General features: G+C 34.8%; 1 protein-coding gene across 1 annotated transcript in view; it reads left to right on the forward strand.

Annotated features, from left to right (window-relative positions):
* Positions 1-21,775, forward strand: part of MDGA2 (MAM domain containing glycosylphosphatidylinositol anchor 2) — an 825,804-nt gene that overhangs the window by 621,639 nt on the left and 182,390 nt on the right. Inside the window, exon 8 of the mRNA XM_060167534.1 lies at positions 88-381. Coding sequence (XP_060023517.1) covers positions 88-381 — 294 coding nt within the window. The remainder of the gene's footprint in view (positions 1-87; positions 382-21,775) is intronic.

Genomic DNA, 21,775 nt, shown 5'->3' on the forward strand with positions numbered 1-21,775 from the left:
GAAGTTATTTCCTTATGATTTTCTGTGTTTGAATATGCTTTACCAGTACATACTAACCTTGAAAAATTTTCTTTTTCCCATTTCAAGTTCCACCCAATCTGACTGTTCCACAGGAAAAATCACCTTTGGTCACCAGAGAAGGAGACACAATAGAACTGCAGTGTCAAGTAACTGGAAAACCTAAACCCATCATCCTTTGGTCTAGAGCGGATAAAGAAGTTGCAATGCCTGATGGGTCAATGCAAATGGAGAGTTATGATGGAACACTGAGGATTGTGAATGTATCTAGGGAAATGTCAGGAATGTACCGATGTCAGACCAGCCAGTACAATGGATTTAATGTGAAACCAAGAGAAGCCTTGGTGCAGCTCATCGTGCAGTGTAAGTACATTTTTTCCTATGTATTTCGAGATTGGGGGGGACAAGGGAAGAAAATGAGGTGATTTTTGGAATTGGATTAGTAAACAATATTTCTACATTATTGCTACCCAATTTAAACTATAATTTCCCTAAATCTGCCTGTTATTTGAACTAATACACACTAATGGAAAAGAATTGTATTAGTATGTGTGTGATGATTATGATGGTGTTATGTCATTGGTTAATGCCAAAGAATCAACAAGCCTAATGGTTAAATACTGGCCATGTGCAATGAAGCAAAATGGAGATTGGAAGTAATTGCTAATTCAGATTATAATACTCTTTTGTTTTCATAGTTTATGTTTCTGCTTCAGCAATTGCGTGCCCTTTGCCCAAATTATCCACCTATTTCAAGGCATCCCTTTGCTTAAATTGTGGAGACATAATCATTGCAATGCTGTGTGCAATCTGAAGTTGTAAGAGTAGATTACATAATTATCTAGTAATATATAGATAATTCAGGCAGATATTAGGAGCTAAAATTTTGCTTGACTTTCTCCACAGATAATTGTTTAACTGTGAGAGCTGAATATGATAGATTTTTAACTATTTTCAATGAAATCACTGTTAGAGTTCTAACAAAAAAAAATGCAGACATACTGTGCTTTGTATTTGCTTTTAGTATTAAAAATACCTAAATTCATGATATTAAGAAGTTTAACAATGTCACTGGTATTGGGTTATTAGAGGATGATGCCCTGGTATTTTGGATAGCAGGTAGTGTGGATATTGTTAAAGAGAAGAAGCAAACTAAACACAATCTGTTCAAACTCCAGGAGTGTTGCTGAACAGTTTAGTTGATGTATTATTTGTTAACTACATGGTGGCAAAGCCTTCAAGAAAAAGAATGAAGTAGATGAAACTATACACTTCAATAAACAATGATGTTGTTTTCTTTCTGTGGTTCTTCTGTAACTTGGAAAATAGCAATTAGTCCAAAATGTCTATTTTTATATAAGACTTAAGGATGCTGGCAGATTAGATGATCTGACTTTAAATTTGGAAGGATAATTGAGATATGGAAGGATTATGTTTGGGGCAGGTAACAACACATGGGCTTATGTATGAGGAGTATGAGTGGTGAGAGGAGCAGTGTTCTGGGTGCTGCTTAACCATTCCCTGTCCCTGTTCTTTAGAAACTCAGATTTCAGTCTGCTGTTTATCCTATAAATATGCAAACTTCTATTTGTCAAATATCTTGGCTGATTTCCAACTGATTACTAGTTATATCTCTAAAGAATGCAGCTTTTAGGTGGCAAGTTCCATTCCACAGTTTAACATTACATTTTTTCCTCACTGGCCTTTATACTCATGATAATAAGCTCATGGGTAGGAGGTTCACGTGAAAACAGGTTTCAGAAAGAAAAAAACAATTTTTTTTTAATGAAACCTCTCCTTAATTCTTCAGAAAATAAGAGACATGCTCAGGTAACCACAGAGGAAATTGATACAGTTTGGAGCACCTCATTCGTATTGGTAATCACAGGATTGTGTGCTTCCTCCAGAGTTATACACCAAGCTTCAGTGTTCCTAAAGCCACAGGGCAATTCGTTTTCACCCTGCTCACACTCTCTGGGGAAGCTGTGAAACCCACTGTCTCTAGGGAATTTTAAATTGAAGGTTCAAGAACCAGGATCTCTTATCTCCATAGAATATACTAACTTCCAGGATTCTATTGACAACCTAAATTTCCTTTTTTTTTTCTTCCTAATAAATTTCATAGATAATAAGTTCAGCACAAGATCTTAAAATTCAATCCTATAATAGCACATGAAGATAAATAGACACAGTTGTCTCTAGTGTCACAAGGATGTAATTGACTGAAAGCCATCAACAGACATAGATAAAGCCGAGTTCATTTAATGTAGAGAAAAAGATCTGCATCCCAAGGTGACTTTGCAGAGCAGGGGGTATAATCTAACAGCACTTCATCTCAGAGGCAACTTCCCTGGCCTACCCAGAAAGGTGGCTGGATGCCAGCAGTCTTGACAGTTTCAGATAAGGATGCCATCATGTCTTTCAAAAAGCTTAATTTCATGTATTCCCAACTCTTCTGAAGAATCTAGTTATGTGTCTGAGCATTTGCCAGGTACAAAAACTGATAAGAACTCCAGAATATTTCTGAGTCAAGCATTCATTTTCCAGGCACATAATCCCTGCTAGCAGGTCCAGCTTGCAAGCCTACCTAAGCCTTATTCCTGCAAAACTAGCCATGTAGGAATCCTGATACATTTTTAAAATCATAAATATTTTAACTTTTATGGTGACTTCTTAAAAGTATGAAAATAATATGGTATTTGTGCTTAACTGGGGTAGCCATGCTACAAGTGAGGAGTCATATAGAATATAAAATACTAAGTTAGTTATTTTCATACACACATGCACACAAAATATACTTATATATGTGCATGTGTTTATGTCATCCTCAGCAATTAGTTACATCGTTGCATAACAAGCTATGCTTTATATATTTTGTATTCCCAGCATAATATATTTTACATTATAGCTATTCAGAAAATGTGTTGAGTAAATATGTTATGATAACAAATGTAATAAGAATATATATACAAACACACACACATATATCTTGCTTCTTGCATAACTAGTTCTTATTATTTAGGTTTCAGGAGTATCTGAGGACTTGTTGCATAACAGTTGTTTTTCTTTTTTTTTAATCTTTCCTGGAGTATAATCACTTTAAACTGGTGTGTTAGTTTCTGCTTTATAACAAAGTGTCAGCTATACATATACATATACACCCAGATCTCCTCCCTCTTGAGTCTCCCTCCCACCCTCCCTATCCCACCCCTCTAGGTGGTCGCAAAGCACTGAGCTGATCTCCCTATACTATGAGGCTGCTTCCCACTAGCTATCTATTTTATATTTGGTAGTATATAATAAAGTCCATGCCACACTCTCACTTCGTCGCAGCTTACCCTTCCCCCTCCCCATGTCTTCAAGTCCATTCTTTACGTCTGCATCTTTATTCCAGTTCAGCCCCTAGATTCTTCAGAACCTTTTTTTTTTTTTAGATTCCACATATATGTGTTAGTATACAGTATTTGTTTTTCTCTTTCTAACTTACTTCCCTCTGTATGACAGACTCTAGGTCCATCCACCTCATTACATATAACTCAATTTTGTTTCATTTTATGGCTGAGTAATATTCCATTGTATATATGTGCCACATCTTCTTTACCCATTCATCTGTCGATGGACACTTAGGTTGCTTCCATGTCCTGGCTATTGTAAATAGAGCTGCAATGAACATTGTGGTACATGACTCTTTTTGAATTATAATTTTCCCAGGGTATATGCACAGTAGTGGGATTGCTGGGTTGCAAGATAGTTCTATTCTTAGTTTTTTAAGGAAACTCCATACTGTTCTCTATAGTGGCTGTATCAATTTACATTCCCACCAACAGTGAAAGAGCGTTCCCTTTTCTACACACACTCTCCAGCATTTATTGTTTCTAGATTTTTTTGATGATGGCTCTTCTGACTGGTGTGAGATGATATCTCATTGTATTTTGATTTGCATTTCTCTAATGATTAGTGATGCTGAGCATTCTTTCACCTGTTTGTGGGCAATCTGTATATCTTCTTTAGAGAAATGTACATGTAGGTCTTCTGCCCATTTTTGGATACTTTTTTTTTTTTGATATTGTGCTGCATGAGCTGCTTATAAGTTTTGGAGATTAAACCTTTGTCAGTTGCTTCATTTGCAAATATTTTCTCCCATTCTGAGGGTTGCCTTTCATCTTGTTATGTGCATCTTGTTGCTGTGCGAAAGCTTTTAAGTTTCATTAGGTCCCATTTGTTTATTTTTGTTTTTATTTCCATTTCTCTAAGAGGTGGGTCAAAAAGGCTCTTGCTATGATTTGTGTCATAGAGTGTTCTGCCTATGTTTTCCTCTAAGAGTTTTATAGCATCTGGCCTTATATTTAGCTCTTTAATCCATTTTGAGTTTATTTTTGTGTATGGTGTTAGGGAGTGTTCTAATTTCATTCTTTACATGTAGCTGTGCAATTTCCCCAGCACCACTTATTGAAGAGGCTGTCTTTCCTCCATTGTATATTCTCGCCTCCTTTATCAAAAATAAGGTGACCATATGTCTGTGGGTTTATCTCTGGGCTTTCTGTCCTGTTCTGTTGATCTGATCTATATTTCTGTTTTTGTGCCAGTACCATACTGTCTTGATTACTGTAGCTTTGTAGTATAGTCTGAAGTCAGGGAGCCTGATTCCTCCAGCTCCGTTTTTCTTTCTCAAGATTGCTTTGCCTATTCGGGGCCTTTTGTGTTTCCATACAAATTGTGAAATTTTTGTTCTAGTTCTATGAAAAATGCCATTGGTACTTTGATAGGGATTGCATTGAATGTGTAGATTGCTTTGGGTAGTATAGTCATTTTCACAATGTTGATTCTTCCAATCCAAGAACATAGCATATCTCTCCATCTGTTTGTATCATCTTTAATTTCTTTCATCAGTGTCTTATAGTTTTCTGCATACAGTTCTTTTGTCTCCCTAGGAAGGTTTATTCCTAGGTATTTTATTCTTTTTGTTGCTATGGTAAATGGGAGTGTTTCCTTAATTTCTCTTTCAGATTTTTTCATCATTAATGTATAGGAATGCAAGAGATTTCTGTGCATTAATTTTGTGTTCTGCAACTTTACCAAATTCATTGATTAGCTCTAGTAGTTTTCTGGTGGCATCTTTAGGATTCTCTATGTATAGTATCACGTCATCTGCAGACAGTGACAGTTTTACTTCTTCTTTTCTAATTTGTATTCCTTTTCTTTCTTTTTCTTCTCTGATTGCCATGGCTAGGATTTCCAAAGCTCTGTTGAATAACAGCGGTGAGAGTGGACATCCTTGTCTTGTTCCTGATCTTAGAGGCAGTGCTTTCTGTTTTTCACCATTGAGAATGATATTTGCTGTGGGTTTGCTGTATATGGCCTTTATTATGTTGAGGTAGGTTCCCTCTATGCCCACTTTCTGGAGAGTTTTTATCATAAATGGATGTTGAATTTTGTCAAAAGGTTTTTCTGCATCTATTGAGATGATCATATGGTTTTTATTCTTCAATTTGTTAATATGGTGTATCACATTGATTTGCGTATATTGAAGAATCCTTGCATTCCTGGAATAAACCCCACTTGATCATGGTGTATGATCCTTTTAATATGTTGTTGGATTCTGTTTGCTAGTATTTTGTTGAGGATTCTTGCATCTATATTCATCAGTGATATTGGTCTGAAATTTTCTTTTTTTGTAGTATCTTTGTCTGGTTTTGGTATCAGGGTGTTGGTGGCCTCATAGAATGAGATTGGGAGTGTTCCTTCCTCTGCAATTTTTTGGAAGAGTTTGAGAAGGATAGGTGTTAACTCTTCTCTAAATGTTTGACAGAATTCGCCTGTGAAGCCATCTGGTCCTGGGCTTTTGTTTGTTGGAAGATTTTTAATCACAGTTTCAATTTCAGTGCTTGTGATTGGTCTGTTTATATTTTCTATTTCTTCCTGGTTCAGTCTTGGAAGGTTGTGGTTTTCTAAGAATTTGTCCATTTCTTCCAGGTTGTCTATTTTATTGGCATAGACTTGCTTGTAGTAATCTCTCATGATCCTTTGTATTTCTGCAGTGTCAGTTGTTACTTCCCTTTTTTCATTTCTAATTGTTGATATGAGTCTTCTCCCTTTTTTTCTTGATGAGTCTGGCTAATGGTTTATCAATTTTCTTTATCTTTTCAAAGAACCAGCCTTTGGTTTTATTGATCTTTGCTATTATTTCCTTCATTTCTTTCTCATTTATTTCTGATCTGATCATCATGATTTCTTTCCTTCTGCTAACTTTGGGGGTTTTTTGTTCTTCTTTCTCTAATTGCTTTAGGTGTAAGGTTAGGTTGTTTATTTGAGATGTTTCTTGTTTCCTAAGGTAGGATTGTATTGCTATAAACTTCCCTCTTAGAACTGCTTTTGCTGCATCCCATAGGTTTTGGGTTGTCATTTTTTTATTGTCATTTGTTTCTAAGTATTTTTTGATTTCCTCTTTGATTTCTTCAGCGATCTCTTGGTTATTAAGTAATGTATTGTTTAGCCTCTATGTGTTTGTCTTTTTTACAGTTTTTTTCCTGTAATTGTTATCTAATGTCATAGCATGGTGGTCAGAAAAGATACTTGATATGATTTCAATTTTCTTAAATTTACCAAAGCTTGATCTGTGACCCAAGATAGGATCTATCTTGGAGAATGTACCATGAGCACTTGAGAAGAAAGTGTATTCTGTTGTTTTTGGATGGAATGTCCTATAAATATCAATCAAGTCCATCTTGTTTAATGTATCATTTAAAGCTTGTGTTTCCTTATTTATTTTCATTTTGGATGACCTGTCCATGGTGAAAGTGGGGTGTTAACATCCCCTAATATGATTGTGTTACTGTCGATTTCCCCTTTTATGGCTGTTAGCATTTGCCTTATGTATTGAGGTGCTCCTATGTGGGTGCATAAATATTTACAAGTCTTATATCTTCTTCTTGGATTGATCCCTTGATCATTAGGTACTTTCCTTCTTTGTCTCTTTGTAATAGTCTTTATTTTAAAGTCTGTTTTGTCTGATATGAGAATTGCTACTCCAGCTCTCTTTTGATATCCATTTGCATGGAATATCTTTTTCCATCCCCTTACTTTCAGTCTGTATGTGTCCCTAGGTCTGAGGTGGGTCTCTTGCAGACAGCATATATATAGGTCTTGTTTTTGTATCCATTCAGCCAGTCTGTGTATTTGGTTGGAGCATTTAATCCATTCACATTTAAGGTAATTATCAATATGTATGTTCCTATTACCATTTTCTTAATTGTTTTGGGTTTGCTATTGTAGGTCTTTTCCTTCTCTTGTGTTTCCTGCCTAGAGAAGTTTCTTTAGCATTTGTTGTAAAGCTGGTTTTATGGTGCTGAATTCTCTTAGCTTTTGCTTGTCTGTAAAGGTTTTAATTTCTCCGTCAAATCTGAATGAGATCCTTGCTGGGTAGAGTAATCTTGGTTGTAGGTTTTTCCCTTTCATCACTTTAAATATGTCCTGCCACTCCCTTCTGGCTTGCAGAGTTTGTGCTGAATGAACAGCTGTTAACTTTACAGGGATTTGTATGTATGTTATTTGTTATTTTTCCCTTGCTGCTTTTAATATTTTTTCTTTGTGTTTAATTTTTGATAGTTTGATTAATATGTGTCTTGTCATGTTTTCCTTGGATTTATCCTGTATGGGACTCTCTGTGCTTCCTGGACTTGATTAACTGTTTCCTTTCCCATATTAGGGAAGTTTTCAACTATAATCTCTTCAAATATTTTCTCAGTCCCTTTCTTTTTCTCTTCTTCTTCTGGGGCCCCTATAATTTGAATGTTGTTGTGTTTAATATTGCCCCAGATGCCTTTGAGACTGTCCTCAATTCTTTTCATTCTTTTTATTCTGCTCTGCAGTAGTTATTTCCACTATTTTATCTTCCAGGTCACTTATCCATTCTTTTGCTTCAGTTATTCTGCTATTGATTTCTTCTAGAAAAGTTTTAATTTCATTTATTGTGCTGTTCATCATTGTTTGTTTGCTCTTCAGTTCTTCTAGGTCCTTGTTAAATGTTTCTTGTATATTCTCCATTCTATTTCCAAGATTTTGAATCATCTTTACTATCATTAGTCTGAATTCTTTTTCAGATAGATTGCTTATTTCCTCTTCTTTTGTTTGGTCTGGTGGGTTTTTACCTTGCTCCTTCATCTGCTGTGTGTTTCTCTGTCTTCTCATTTTGCTTAACTTACTGTGTTTGGGGTCTCCTTTTCGCAGGCTGCAGGTTCGTAGTTCCCATTGTTTTTGGTGTCTGCCCCCAGTCGCTAAGCTTGGTTCAGTGGGTTGTGTAGGCTTACTGGTGGAGGTTGCCTGTGTTCTGGATGATGAGGTTGGATCTTTTCTTTCTGGTGTGAAGGACCACATCCGGAGTTGTGTTTTTTGGTGTTTCTGTGACCTTATTATGATTTTAGGCAGGCTCTCTGCTAATGGGTGGGGTTGTGTTTCTGTCTTGCTAGTTGTTTGGCATGGAGTGTCCAGCACTGTAGCTTGCTGGTCGTTGAGTGGAGCTGGGTCTTAGCATTGAGATGGAGATCTCTTTGAGAGCTTTTGCTTTTTGATATTACGTGGAGCCGGGAGGTCTCTGGTGGACCAATGTCCTGAACTCGGATCTCCCACCTCGGAGGCACAGGCCTGACACCTGGCCAAAGCACCAATAATACCCTGTCAGCCACATGGCTTTGAAGAAAAGTGAGAAAGAGAAAGAAAGAAAGAAGAGAGCAACCAAACCAAAAAACAAATCCACCAAGGATAACAAGTGCTAAAAACTATACTTAAAAAAATAATAATAAAATAAAAATAATGGACAGAACCCTAGGATAAATGGTAAAAGCAAAGCTATACAGACAAAATCACACACAGAAGTATACACATACACACTCACAAAAAGAGAAAAAGTAAAAAAATACATATATCGTTGCTCCCAGAGTCCAACCCCTCAATTTTGGGATGATTCGTTTTCTATTCAGGTATTCAATAGATACAGGGTACATCAAGTTGATTGTGGAGATTTAATCTGCTGCTCCTGAGGCTGCTGGGAGAGATTTCCCTTATCTTCTTTGTTTGCACAGCTCCTGGGGTTCAGCTTTGGATTTGCCACACCTCTGCGTGTAGGTCGCCTGAGGGCATCTGTTCCGCACCCAGACAGGACAGGGTTAACGGAGCAGCTGATTAGGGAGCTCCAGCCCACTCAGGCTGAGGGGTAGGGAACTTTGAGGAATGTGGGGTGAGCCTGCAGTGGTAGAGGCCAGCATGACGTTGCAATAGCCTGAGGCCTGGGGTGTTCTCCCAGGGAAGTTGTCCCTGGATCACGGTACCCTGGCAGTGGCAGGCTGCACAGGCTTCCGGGAGGGGAGATGTGGATAGTGACCTGTGCTCGCACACGGGCTTCTTGGTGGCGGCAGCAGCAGCCTTAGCGTTTCATGCCTGTCTCTGGGGTCCACGCTGATAGCCGCGGCTTTTGCCTATCTCTGGAGCTGGTTTAGGTGGCGCTCTGAATCCCCTGTCCTAGCGCACCCTGAAACAATGTTCTCTTGCCTCTTAGGCAGTTCCAGACCTTTTCCTGGACTGCCTCCCGGCTAGCTGTGGCACACTAGCCCCCTTCAGGCTGTGTTCACGCAGCCAACCCCAGTCCTCTCCATGGGATCTGACCTCCGAAGCCCGAGCCTCAGCTCCCAGCCCCCACCTGTCCTGGCCGGGGTGAGCAGACAAGCCTCTCGGGCTGATAAATGCTGGTCGGCACCGATCCTCTGTGCAGGAATCTCTCCGCTTTACCCTCTGCACCCCCGTTGCTGCACTGTTCTCTGTGGCTCCGAAGCTTACCCCCCACCACCCACTGTCTCCACCAGTGAAGGGGCTTTCTAGTGTGTGGAATCTTTTCCTCCTTCACAGCTCCCTCCCAGTGGTGCAGGTCTCGTCCCTATTCTTCTGTCTTTTTCTTTTGCCCTACCCAGGTTCGTGAGGAGTTTCTTGCCTTTTGGAAAGTCTGAGGTCTTCTGCCAGCGTTCAGTAGGTGTTTTGTAGGAGTTGTCCCACATGTAGATGTATTTCTGATGTATTTGTGGGGAGGAAGGTGATCTCCACGTCTTCCTCTTCTGCCATCTTGAAGGTCTCTCACATAATAGTTTGATAGCTGAAAACATCCAAGTGTATGAAGGGAGAAGATGTCAGTTATTCTAACCCTTACAAGACACTTTTCAGCACTTGAACTCTACACTTTAGTTTATTAAGGTCTCGTTTCTTAAAATGGTTATTACACTGGTAAATTGTAGGACAGTCTATTCTAGGACAAAATATGTATATATATGCACACATAATATGTATACATAAACAGATATATATTTATATATAATTAATCAATTTTGAAATATAAAAAAATGAAACAGATGGTCATAATAAATAAGAAACAAAAACAAATGTGTCTCTAAGGCATTTTTTTTCTCATTAAGTTTTAGTTGTGTCCAATTAAACAATAACCAATTAAAAGGATTAAAGGACCAAAGAAGAAATTGTATTAGGCCTTTGATGAGCATAGGTTTAAGGACCTAAATATAAATAGTATAAATGCTTTCATATTACATAAAAAGGTTGAACAGTACATTTAATTTAATGTCTGAATCTTCAAATGAGATTTATTCTTAGCCCATGTGTTAAAATAATAGAGCAATTCTTTTATTAAAACTTTTTCAATTATTTACTATCTCCAATTAATTTTCTTCTTAAAATGTGTGGATAATGATTTAACAAGTGACAGAAGCCTAGAGGTATTTTACAGAATTTTATATCTTATTAAGGGTAGCTTAATCACCGTAATGAAATGGTTTAAATTATTAAATTTTTGTGCACATTGCTCGTTCCTTGAAAGCTGAAGGTTTATTTTATAATATTTTTAATTTCTACGATTGCCAATTACTACAAATGATATAGACCAGAATAGGAAGTTGCAAATACAAGATTTTGAAAAATAGTGGTTTAAAATTCATCTAAATTTTTTAAAATGCTAGATGAAATTGCAATGTATATTGTAGAGTTTTTAACAGACCTTTAAATATTCAGCCACTATTTAATTTAATTTCATTTACATGTTTTTGAAAATGTATAACAGTTCTTTTAACTTTCTTGCTTATATTTATGTGAAGCAGTATTAGGATAGAATCATTGAAAATAAAAATGTTGGATAGGTTAATTGATTAATATCATTTAAAAATTATAGTATGTATAGAGCTTATTGAACAAAACTAGAACAATTTCCTAAACAAAATAGCAGTAGTAAAAGTTATTTTTAAATTCATCAGTAGAGTACTGATCATTTGAATACTGATTAAGTAAAAATGCCATTGGAAGAATATATTCAAATATTAAATGAAGAAACTAAGATATGCCTATTGTCTTCCTAAAAGAAATTATTGCTCTTATATTTGTGTTATAGATATATACATATTACATACTGTGATTTTAATTTCATAAACTGTAACATTTTATTTTTAATAAAAGCTATACTTTAAATGATTTTATCTCAAAGCACTAGTAAAATCTTTTAGAGAAGTGAGTGTGTTTTGAAGTACATTTCCTTGAAAATCAGGTGAAGAAGATAAATACTGTATTGGATGTTCGTTTTATGTTAAAAGCTTTATTATCTATAGACACATTTATTGTACCTACAAGTAAAGATAAGATATTTCTGTTATAAAATACCCACTAAAAACCAAAAACTGACCATAATGTTAAAATGTATTAAGTAACCATCTTTCAGCTGCCTTCAAATGAGATTTCATGCACCCTTTACTTACAATTTCTATTTACCAAATGAAGAAAAATTATGAAAGAAAATAATCAGAGCTATTGAAAGACCCCATGTCCCTCACCTATTTCCAAAGCAAGACCAAATTTTGTAAAGAGGAGGGAGCCGGAGATCAGAGCTTTATCGCTTATTGTTTTTCTCAAGTAATTTAGTGAAGTGTGTATGATTATTACTTTCAGCCAAAATGAATATTCAACCAAAGCAGAACACCATGGACCTTATAAAGAAAAAGAAAATGAAAGATAGATTGGAATGTAATGTAACAGATATGCTTACTATTGTTAGATGAATTACTGAGTAATTTTCTGTAGTGTTGAGATATACAGAATGACTGTGTTGAGTAAGTATAACTACTTTTTGGATTTTTTCAAAAGAAAAATTGCTCTACAAATATTGACTAGAGATTGATCTAAAGCTAATATAAGAGACTAATATAAGCTAATAATATGAGGTAAATATTGATTAAAGAGGAAACAAGGAAGCAGTTTGCCATATTCACACAGGAAGATGTTAAAGGCTATCCAAAGGAATTTATAAGTGAATGGATAAGAATTTTAACTTAAAAGAACAATAAAATGCCTTCTAGCATAGCCTAGAATGCTCTACTTATTCAGATGTGTTCCTTTTTTTTTTTTTTTGTATTAATTCAGCCCATCTCTTCTTAGCCTCATAGACATGGTAATTTGGTGTTGCCTCTGTAGTAGATTCCTATTCCTCTCTTCTCCTGTTCCCACAAACTCTTCAATTCTTTTTCACCATTTAAGTCTTGCCTCGGTCCTCCCTCTTTAGGAAGCCCCTTGTTGACTGAGAAGAGGGCCCTCCTTGATAGCCCTGTGGACACTGGCATTTAGTCTGCACAAGTTAGAACTTCAAAGCAAAACTTCATTTTGAACATACATATTAGATGATAAACTTCTTTCAAAATCATTGGTTATTATTTCACTGCTGGCCTTCATCAAAACTCTCTTTACTATTGCTTATAGGATTAGTTTGTTAATTTAATACTATATATGTGGCCTTTGTCCAATATCTTAATTTCTCTGAGCTTTAGTTTTCTATTTCCAAGAAAAGAAAAATGTTTTCCATTTTCAATTAACATTTATTTGAAATAATTTTGCAAAGCAACTAGAACATTGCTCACCATGCAGCACAAAGTGGAAATTATCATTTTAATATATCATTTCTGGTATATTTTAATGTAAAGAATCCATTTTCTTGTAAATTATTGCTCCTATACCCCATTTTAATGTTTACTATTTTCTTTTTTTTTTCTTTTTCTAAAGACTGTTGATCCATTCCTACTATAACTTAAATGCTTTGTGGGCCTAAGAAACTCTTACACTAGCACCACAGCAGTTGTAAAATTGGTAGATTCTTGATTAACTGATCCATTTCCAGGGCCTCTGTACTTGGGAAAAGTTTAAAGCTAAACCTCTGCTAATAAGAAATTTTAAATTTTATCTTCTCAACTGAATGTAGGTGGGGGAAAGCTTTTACGTTTACTAAGAAAATACTTAATATTTTAAGCATTCATTTTTCATATTTTAACATTAATGATTATTAAATAGAATTCAGCATTTATTACACACTGTTCCTTTATTTGAATTAAGTGGACATATTTGTTCTTCTGATGTTTGCAGCAGTTATTAGAAACATTAATCGACTGAACCTTGAGGCAGTGTTAATATTTTGAAAACATTAATATCTGTGCTATTTTCTCCCATCCTACCTTCCCCACCCCAAGGTAGTTAAGATCTTTTCTTTAAAAAGAAGAAACAATAGCTGTATACGATGGTGTATAATTTAAACTGTATAAAATAAACTCTAAAATTTTTATTTCAAGTCAATATGTCATATAAATATACTTCACCTCATTTCCCAGCAGATTTAATGAGAAATTATAATGGAGCTGCATTGAAAACAGATTGGTTTAAACATTTTATTTTTATGTTCCTCTTGAATATTTGAAATTTGAACTTCCCAAGTGAACATGATATTTTGCAGAGTCTTTGTGATGAATATACTTTAGCTGAACTGCTCCTGCCTTCCTGGGCTATCCCCTTTCTCCCTGTTTCTCACTCTTTCAGAGAATACAGCAGGGTATTTAATCTAAGGAAATTGTCAAAGACAATAGAAACTCTCCCATTCTAAAGAGCTTCTCAATGTAGAGCACAGACAAGATGTCTTTACTGAACCATGGATCACAGATTACCTGGAAAGAGGATCAGTTAAGTATATGCATCTTGTAAAGAAAATACATGCATAATTTTTCCCCTGGTTCCATCTCTGCTTCTATCTTAATGTAGATACAACCATAGTTTAATATTTAGAAAAAAACCCTTTCATTAATAGTTTTATTTTCAGCATCTATGCAAAGAAGTGAGATAGGGACCAGCCAGCTTAAACAGAATGATTAAAAGTATTGACAACTTAACTCAGACAAGTTTTTGTTTATTGAGGTTGTCAGCTAAGTACTTCTGCCCACCCCTGTTGTGCAGAAATGAATTCAAGATGATTGTAGTATTTCCATGATACTGAAAATATCATTTTCTCCCTTGAAAGCCTTCAGATATGTGATTAGATTAAACGTATTTTGAATGAAGAAGGTTTACATTGCCTCTTTCCCTGGGTCTCCTCTCCTTCCCCCTTCCTCACTTTATGGAAATACATTCTCTAAGAGAGGTGAACATGAACACGTTTGTAAATATATATGTGTAACTACAAAAACCTGTGCCTTTTTAATCTTTCTTAGTTATAAAAGGATTTATCTCTCATCCAAAAATAAATGTATTCTTCCCAAATACAGAATTTATTGTCTATAAATTGTCTAAACACTGCTTTTTCCCATGAAAATAAAAAGGTAATAATAATAAACCATTAAAATAAATCACACACAGAGGTTTACAATAATATATCCCATGAATGTGCTTATGACTTGATCAATTTATTTTATAAATATACCCCCCTATGAAATGTTTACTGCAGAGGAAAACATAAGGTATGCAAAAGACATGACTCTCCAGTTAGGAAAAAAAGCACAAGCACTTCAGAAGTTAGGTAACAATGTAAGAAATTGAATGGCAAAAAGGCAGTCAGTCAGTGCATGATAAAATCATCGGGAAGTGAGAAATCAAAGGCCAGTATTGTGAAAGGAAGACATGACTTCCTGTCTCTCCAGCAAGAGAGACACAGTTACCAAAGTTTAATCCATTTACAAACATTGTTCATATAGAATTTTAGCTTACATGTTGTTGTTAGCAATTTTATCTTTATTTATTATCAATTGTTTGATCCAATATCATATTTTAATATTTAATACCAGCCAAAGATTTTTGCATATATTATATTATTTGGGGTTATATTATATTATGTTAATAACTTTTAACCTAGTAGTGAACTCCTCTATTATATAACCTACCAGAGGGTCTTCTTGGTTCAACTATATTCAAACTCATGGGGTTACTGTAGACACATATGGAATCAAATTCACTTTGCAGATATAAGACAAGAACCACAGCTTGCCAGCATGTCCTCCCATCCCTACTTCTGGGGACACTTGAAAATTCTGAAAACATTTCTGATTGTCATAATTGGGGAAGGAGGGATACCACTGCTAAATGTCTCAAATACATAGAACTCCCAACAGGGAATTATTCTGCCCAATGGAATTTTCTGTTGTGTGTGGGGGCTATCTTGTTAATGTTAGGATCTTTGGAGGTGTCCCTGGCCTCTAATCTTGAGATGCCAGTAGCACGCCCCTCCCTCATGTCATGACAATAAAAAATATCTCCAGGCGTTGCTAAGAGTTTGTGATGGGCAAAATTATCCCAAGTTGGGAACCTCTGCCTAGATGATGGCTCATATATAAGGAGACGAGATCTATGTAATTTGGGGATTGGAACTCTGGCAAAATCCTCTTCCCCACAGGAACCAACGTCTCTGTGTCTCTTGTAACAAACCTATAGGTATAACTTCCAGAGTCCCTGAAGCTACATGAGTCACTAACTACACTAAGCTTGAAGTTAATGTCTTCCTATCCAATATTAACATTCCTCTCGATCCAGAATCAATTTAATACAGAAATGTTGCCTAAAATCATAGCTGACATTCTTCCCTTTTCACGGAGAGCACAGCTAGAACTTTAAAAGGTCAGATTCTCATGCAGGAGGGAATTTTTTTTTCATTTTTTCAAATTCATCTACTCTCTTCATCTGCCATGTTAAATTTTCTTAGTAATTCTTTCGCTCTAGTATTTTTCTTCATTTGGTTGTAATAATTACAGTTATGTATATTACGCAAGTATGTTTCTAATATACCTTACTTTTTTTCTCTTAACTTGCTTTTTGACTCATTTTCTGTGTACTGCTGTGCTTATGTTCTCTCTTTGCTGGTCTTACAGCTTTGTATCTGGGTTTGGGAGGAAGTAGCTGTATTTTATTCATGGATCATTTTGATCATCTTTTGAATTCCTTTCTTCTGGCAAACGCGTATTTCCTTGAAGCCCTAAAGATTCTAGTAGGCAAAAGCAAAAGTTCTTCAAAAGGAAACTTTGAAACTTAGGCTGACCATGCACTGTGAATTTGAAAGAAATTCTTCATTGATTTCACACTTATTAGACTTATTTTAAATGTGGAAATTACTTTCTTCTTAATTACAGACTATTTCCAAAGAGAAAAACGTCAAATAATGTTCTTGAAAATTAGTGTATACATGGGCTTTGTTCTTAATATTGTTTCTCAGTGAATTAAAATTATTGTTTTTCTTGAGAAGAAAATTAGGTAGCTTGAGTACCTTTCTTAAATTTAAGAGGGATTTAAACATACAAAATTAATAAGGGGAAGAAAATGTTCAAAATTAAGCAGGAAGTTGAAAAATATTTAAGAAAAATGAGACACAATTTCTTAGCATTTAAATTATTTACATTGAAATGTATGGATGAAATGACAGAAGTAATCTGACATTTCTTCAATTGTTCTTAGTTTCTTTCTGCTTGTCAGTGTCAGTATTTTCCCTGGTGATCCTAGTGTTCAAAATATATGTTCTTAAACATAAACTAACTGCTTTGTGTACAATATAAGATGATAAATATAGTACTTTTTTATTCAGTTAAAAACATAAGTAATATGAGTATATGAAGTTTTTGCTTTAAGTGCTGACTTCAAACCCTAAGGTACAAATGTATCAATCAATCACACGTATAAATAGATATAGATGCATATTATGCAAATATGTAGAGAGAGATAAATACATATGATGCATATCTATCTAACTCAGTGTTGGCTCCATGAAGAGGGCATGTTTATGGAGTGAACACTCATTACTGTTAATGCATTCTTCTTCTTTGTCTTTTATGATGCCGTACGTGCTAGTTTTGTTTTTACCTTCCAGTCGTGTCTTTATTGCTGTTTATCCTTCCTTTCTCCAAATCAGGCTTTGTTCCTATTGTTCTCTTACTCTGCACTTTCTCACTTGGCAATATAATGACTTAAGCCATCACTTAAGCCATCTATTGTGCAGATCTTCCCCACATTGATATGAGACATTCAGCCAGCTTCTGTGAAATTCCCACTTAGTTTCCTGATGAATTCTAAAATCTAATGTGACTGAAATTAAACTTTATAATTATTCCCCTTAATTATTTTTCTCCTCTTGAATTCCCGGTCCCACCTTAAAGGATCTCTCTCCTCTCTGTTACCAATATTAGAGTCACTATTCTATCTTCCCTTTTTCCTCATATGCATTTAAAAATTAGAATATTGGATTCTGAAATTAGACATGTGGTTTAAATTCCAGCTTGGCTGCTTTAACCATAATTTCTCTCAATGTTTGTTTTTTATATCTGTCATAATGGAGATTTATTTTCATTGTATCATAGATTTATCCGAGGATTAAATTAGATGATGCCTGAGACGTCTTTAGCCCAGTGTTTGACACATAGATAGTACTTCCTAAATATTAGCTGTTATTTCTCAAAACGTTCTCTGAATTCATTCCTGCCTCTCTAGTCGAACTGTCATTTTCAAAGGGAGGCCCCTTTATCTCCTGCAAGAAATTCCTACTATTTTTCCCCACCTCTGATCTTCCCTTTCCTCTCAGAACATTGATGTTGGATGAATGTTTCTTTCTGAGCAGGAACACTGTCAGTGAACAGTGACTGAAAATTCTTGTCTTTTATGGGCAAGAAAGTATAGTGGGTTTCAGGAGCTTAAATGTTGCTTTCTTCTCAACCATTAGCTCCATTCTCTGTTTGCTTTATTTAGTGGTTCTCATTATTTCCAGCTACACCTGAAACAAACAAACAAACAAACTTGCCCTCTTTTACCTCTCATCAAGGATTAACTCCAATGGGACATGATTTACTTGGCTTGGATAACCAAGCCAAATTCATGAAAAGGCATGAATGCAAGCATTGATTGTTCTCTCTCTGTTCAAAGACTCTATATGACTACTCACTACCTGTGATTCAATGTTCAGACTCCTAAACTGGAGAACAAGATCCTTCACCCTTCTCTGAGATCATATACAATATTCCAGTCAAGGTGAACAGTTCATTATCCTGTGTACTTTTAAACTTGGTGCTTTTTGTAATTTCATTTCCTCTGTCATAAATATCCTTAGAGTCACCTCTATGAGCTCAGTCTTTACCACCTTCAAAGCAACAGTCAAATGACTTTTCTCTAATGGTATCCTCCAAAACCTCCAGCTATGTGTAATCTTTTTATCCTGTAAATCTGACCCTTTTTCTGTTCTTAGTAATGTCAACCTTCCAACTACTAATTGATACAGGTATAAATATAGATATAGATTTTATCTGTATCTATCATATCTATACATGCATGTCTCTGTTCTCTCTCCCTGTTTTTCTGTCTCTTTCTCATTAGAGTATAAGCTCTTCCCTTTATGAATCGTAATTACTTCTTCCAAAAGAGCCTAGATCAGTAAATGCATTAGTTAATGAATATTTGAAATACGTACTCCTGACTTTGGCCATGTTTTTCAGTTACAGTTTTGTTAATGAAAATATAACACTACACATAGTTTTTACCATAACTATGAATACGGGTACACTCTGGAATAGGGGAGAAATAGGAGACTATAAATTGTAGCATAGATTGTAAATCTGGCACTGGGTTCTAATTCTAGCAGTGACATTTTTAATTGTGTGACTTTTAATTGTCTCAGTCTCTACCACCAGTTTCTTTATGCAAATGAAGAACTTAGTAAGATGATCTCTTAGTATTCTTGAAGTTTCAAATTGTTACCAACAAACCATTACAGTAGTATTCTTGAAGTTTCAAACTGTTACCAACAAACCATTACAGTTAATGCATATATCACAGAAAACACATATTCTAGTAACCATTTCAGGAATCTCCTAGAAACTACATACTTGAATTAAAAAGATACGTGGATTAAAACATTTCATTACATAAATACCCAGGGTTAAAATAATTCGGATGTCTATTCTAAGTGAAAAACGAGAGTAAAAAATTAAAAAAAAAGATAACTTGGAGACTAGAGGCACCTATAATTATATGTGCTTGGCCGTTTTGCATCTCTTGCATCTAGAGAGTACAGTGTGTTTGAAATCTTACTTAAAAAGCATTCTTGGTACATATAATTACAAGATTTCAGTGTCTGATAAATTAAAATTTTAAAAGTTTATTAAAGAAGTTACCTTGTGAATATTCACCTGAACCTTTCCCCTTTTTTTTATAAATTATGATTAACTTCATTTTATAATAACAATGGTCACTAGGTACAGTACTGGATGCATATACTAGTCCAAACATCATGCATACAAATATGTGTTATTTTACAATTACTTATGTTTACAGACTTTGGATCTACTGTCTGGTTCCTTCTTGAAAAAAATAACACCAGAATACTTGGTATATCAAATTAAATCATTTTATTTTTGTGTGTATGTCTGTTTCTATGTAGATATCCTTTGCCGCTTATCTGTAAAGAAGATACATTTTACAAAGCAATGAAAAGGTATGGTAGCTTGAAAATTAGTACTTCTCTCTCAAAAGTGATTTTATGTCAAGTGCCTGATTTTAAAATTAGATTACCTGTTGGCTTTAGCAAGTGTATTTTTTTAAGAAGTTCCCAAGTCTTTTTTAATAGAACAATCTGTTAACAAGAAGTTCTGCTTCCAGTATTTTAAATATATGACTTCATTTGGGTTAAAAAAAAGAAAAAGAAAAAACAAATTTCTTCAGCATACACATTGTATTTGTCTGTATTTGAAAAATATTTTAATTGAAATAGTCATTTTGACCTTGGGCTACACCCAAAGTAGCATGTAATAAATCATGTGACAACACTACAAGAGGCATGTTAAGTTTCCTCCAATAGTCTTGGGAAAACATGATTATTTTCTTAGGTAGTTTTGGAAGAGTCTTACCTTCAGAAAGTCTGTCTGTTTGTCTGTCTTTTCCTCCCCCACCCCTTGTCATCTTCTCTCCCCTCCCCATATGTATATACACACACATACATACATACATATTTACTTTTAGGTGATTATAATTTGAGCCTATTGCTCCTTGTTTGAAGATGGAACATATCTTGCCAATCTCTGTTTTAAATAATCAGACTGGTTTTCTCTAGAATTCTACATGAAAAATTCTTGATCTTTTCCTTTCTTTATACTCCTGAAGATGAGCACCAAGCCATCCCATGTTATGGAATACACATGGTCCCAATTTGTAGCTTGGCCATAATTCTTGGGTTTTCACATTGATGACTAAATAAACCAGTGTTTCTTAAGAATCATATTTGATCTTATAACCCTCAACTATAGGCTCCAGTAATTTAATATTTCATATTTTAATTAGTTCATCTACAGAATTACTTAACACTGATGTGTTTATTCATGTGATTGTTAGATAGATTCTCCTAAATGAAAAAAAAATAGATTTGATTATCTGAATATGCATACTGTTTGCTGATACTTGATATCAAAATATCAGTGCCTTGAATTTTCAGCTTTAATGTTGAATGTGGGCCCGAAAAGTTGGGGTTAGTATGTCTATAAAATTCAAATAAAGATTCTGTATTCACCTGAATATACTAAAACTAATAGGAATAGAAGTGTATGTTCTCTCCCTTTTAGCAATAGTAATGCTACATAAATTCAGTGTAGATAAGATGCTAGTTTTTGGAAGTGTTTCATCTCTTTTGCCAAATAAATAATTTGACTTTATTTCTCCATATAAAATATTCATTGTTCCAAATCCCTTTATACATTGTTAAAGCAAAAATTAAAAGATAACAATAACAAACAATGAACTGACATAAAAAAATAAAGCCAAATTACAGAAGAACATTTACTTGTAGTGTATCTTTTATGCCTCACCATGACTGTTTTGTATACTTCCTTTTTCCTGTGTTTTGCTCAAAACAATGACTGTTCTTCCTACATTATAAACTCAAACATTGGCATTGTTTTGACCTCTGGCTTATATATGTTTATTACTAAATGCTTCATTCTTTTCCGAGGTAATGAAACTGTTTCTCTTTTCCTTGTTTTCACTTTAATCAGTATTCAAATGGGGAAGCTTTAATCCAATTCAGTCAATAAATATTTACTGATAACCTATGAATTTTTGTGCTAGACTAAGGGAAGTTTTCAAATAAGAAAGAAAAGTAGTCTGTATGCCAACTAAGATAATAATGTAACGTAGAACCAGACAAAAACGTTTAATGTAAGTTATATAACAGGTACCATATGAGCACAGAAGAGGGGGTGGTTTTAGCTAATTATGCTTTGTCCTGACAGCTGTATGTTCAGTATATATTTTTACATTTGAATTCACCAATATTGATAGATATAAATATGAATGTATAAAAGTTTTATTTCAATTCTCTCACTTCATTTTTTTCTCTCAACATAAACTTTATAAAATGATTTGAGCCCTACAATTAATTATGGGATGTTTCCTAGCC

The sequence above is a fragment of the Lagenorhynchus albirostris genome, chromosome 1 (genome assembly GCF_949774975.1).
Source record: "Lagenorhynchus albirostris chromosome 1, mLagAlb1.1, whole genome shotgun sequence".
Lineage (NCBI taxonomy): Eukaryota > Metazoa > Chordata > Mammalia > Artiodactyla > Delphinidae > Lagenorhynchus > Lagenorhynchus albirostris.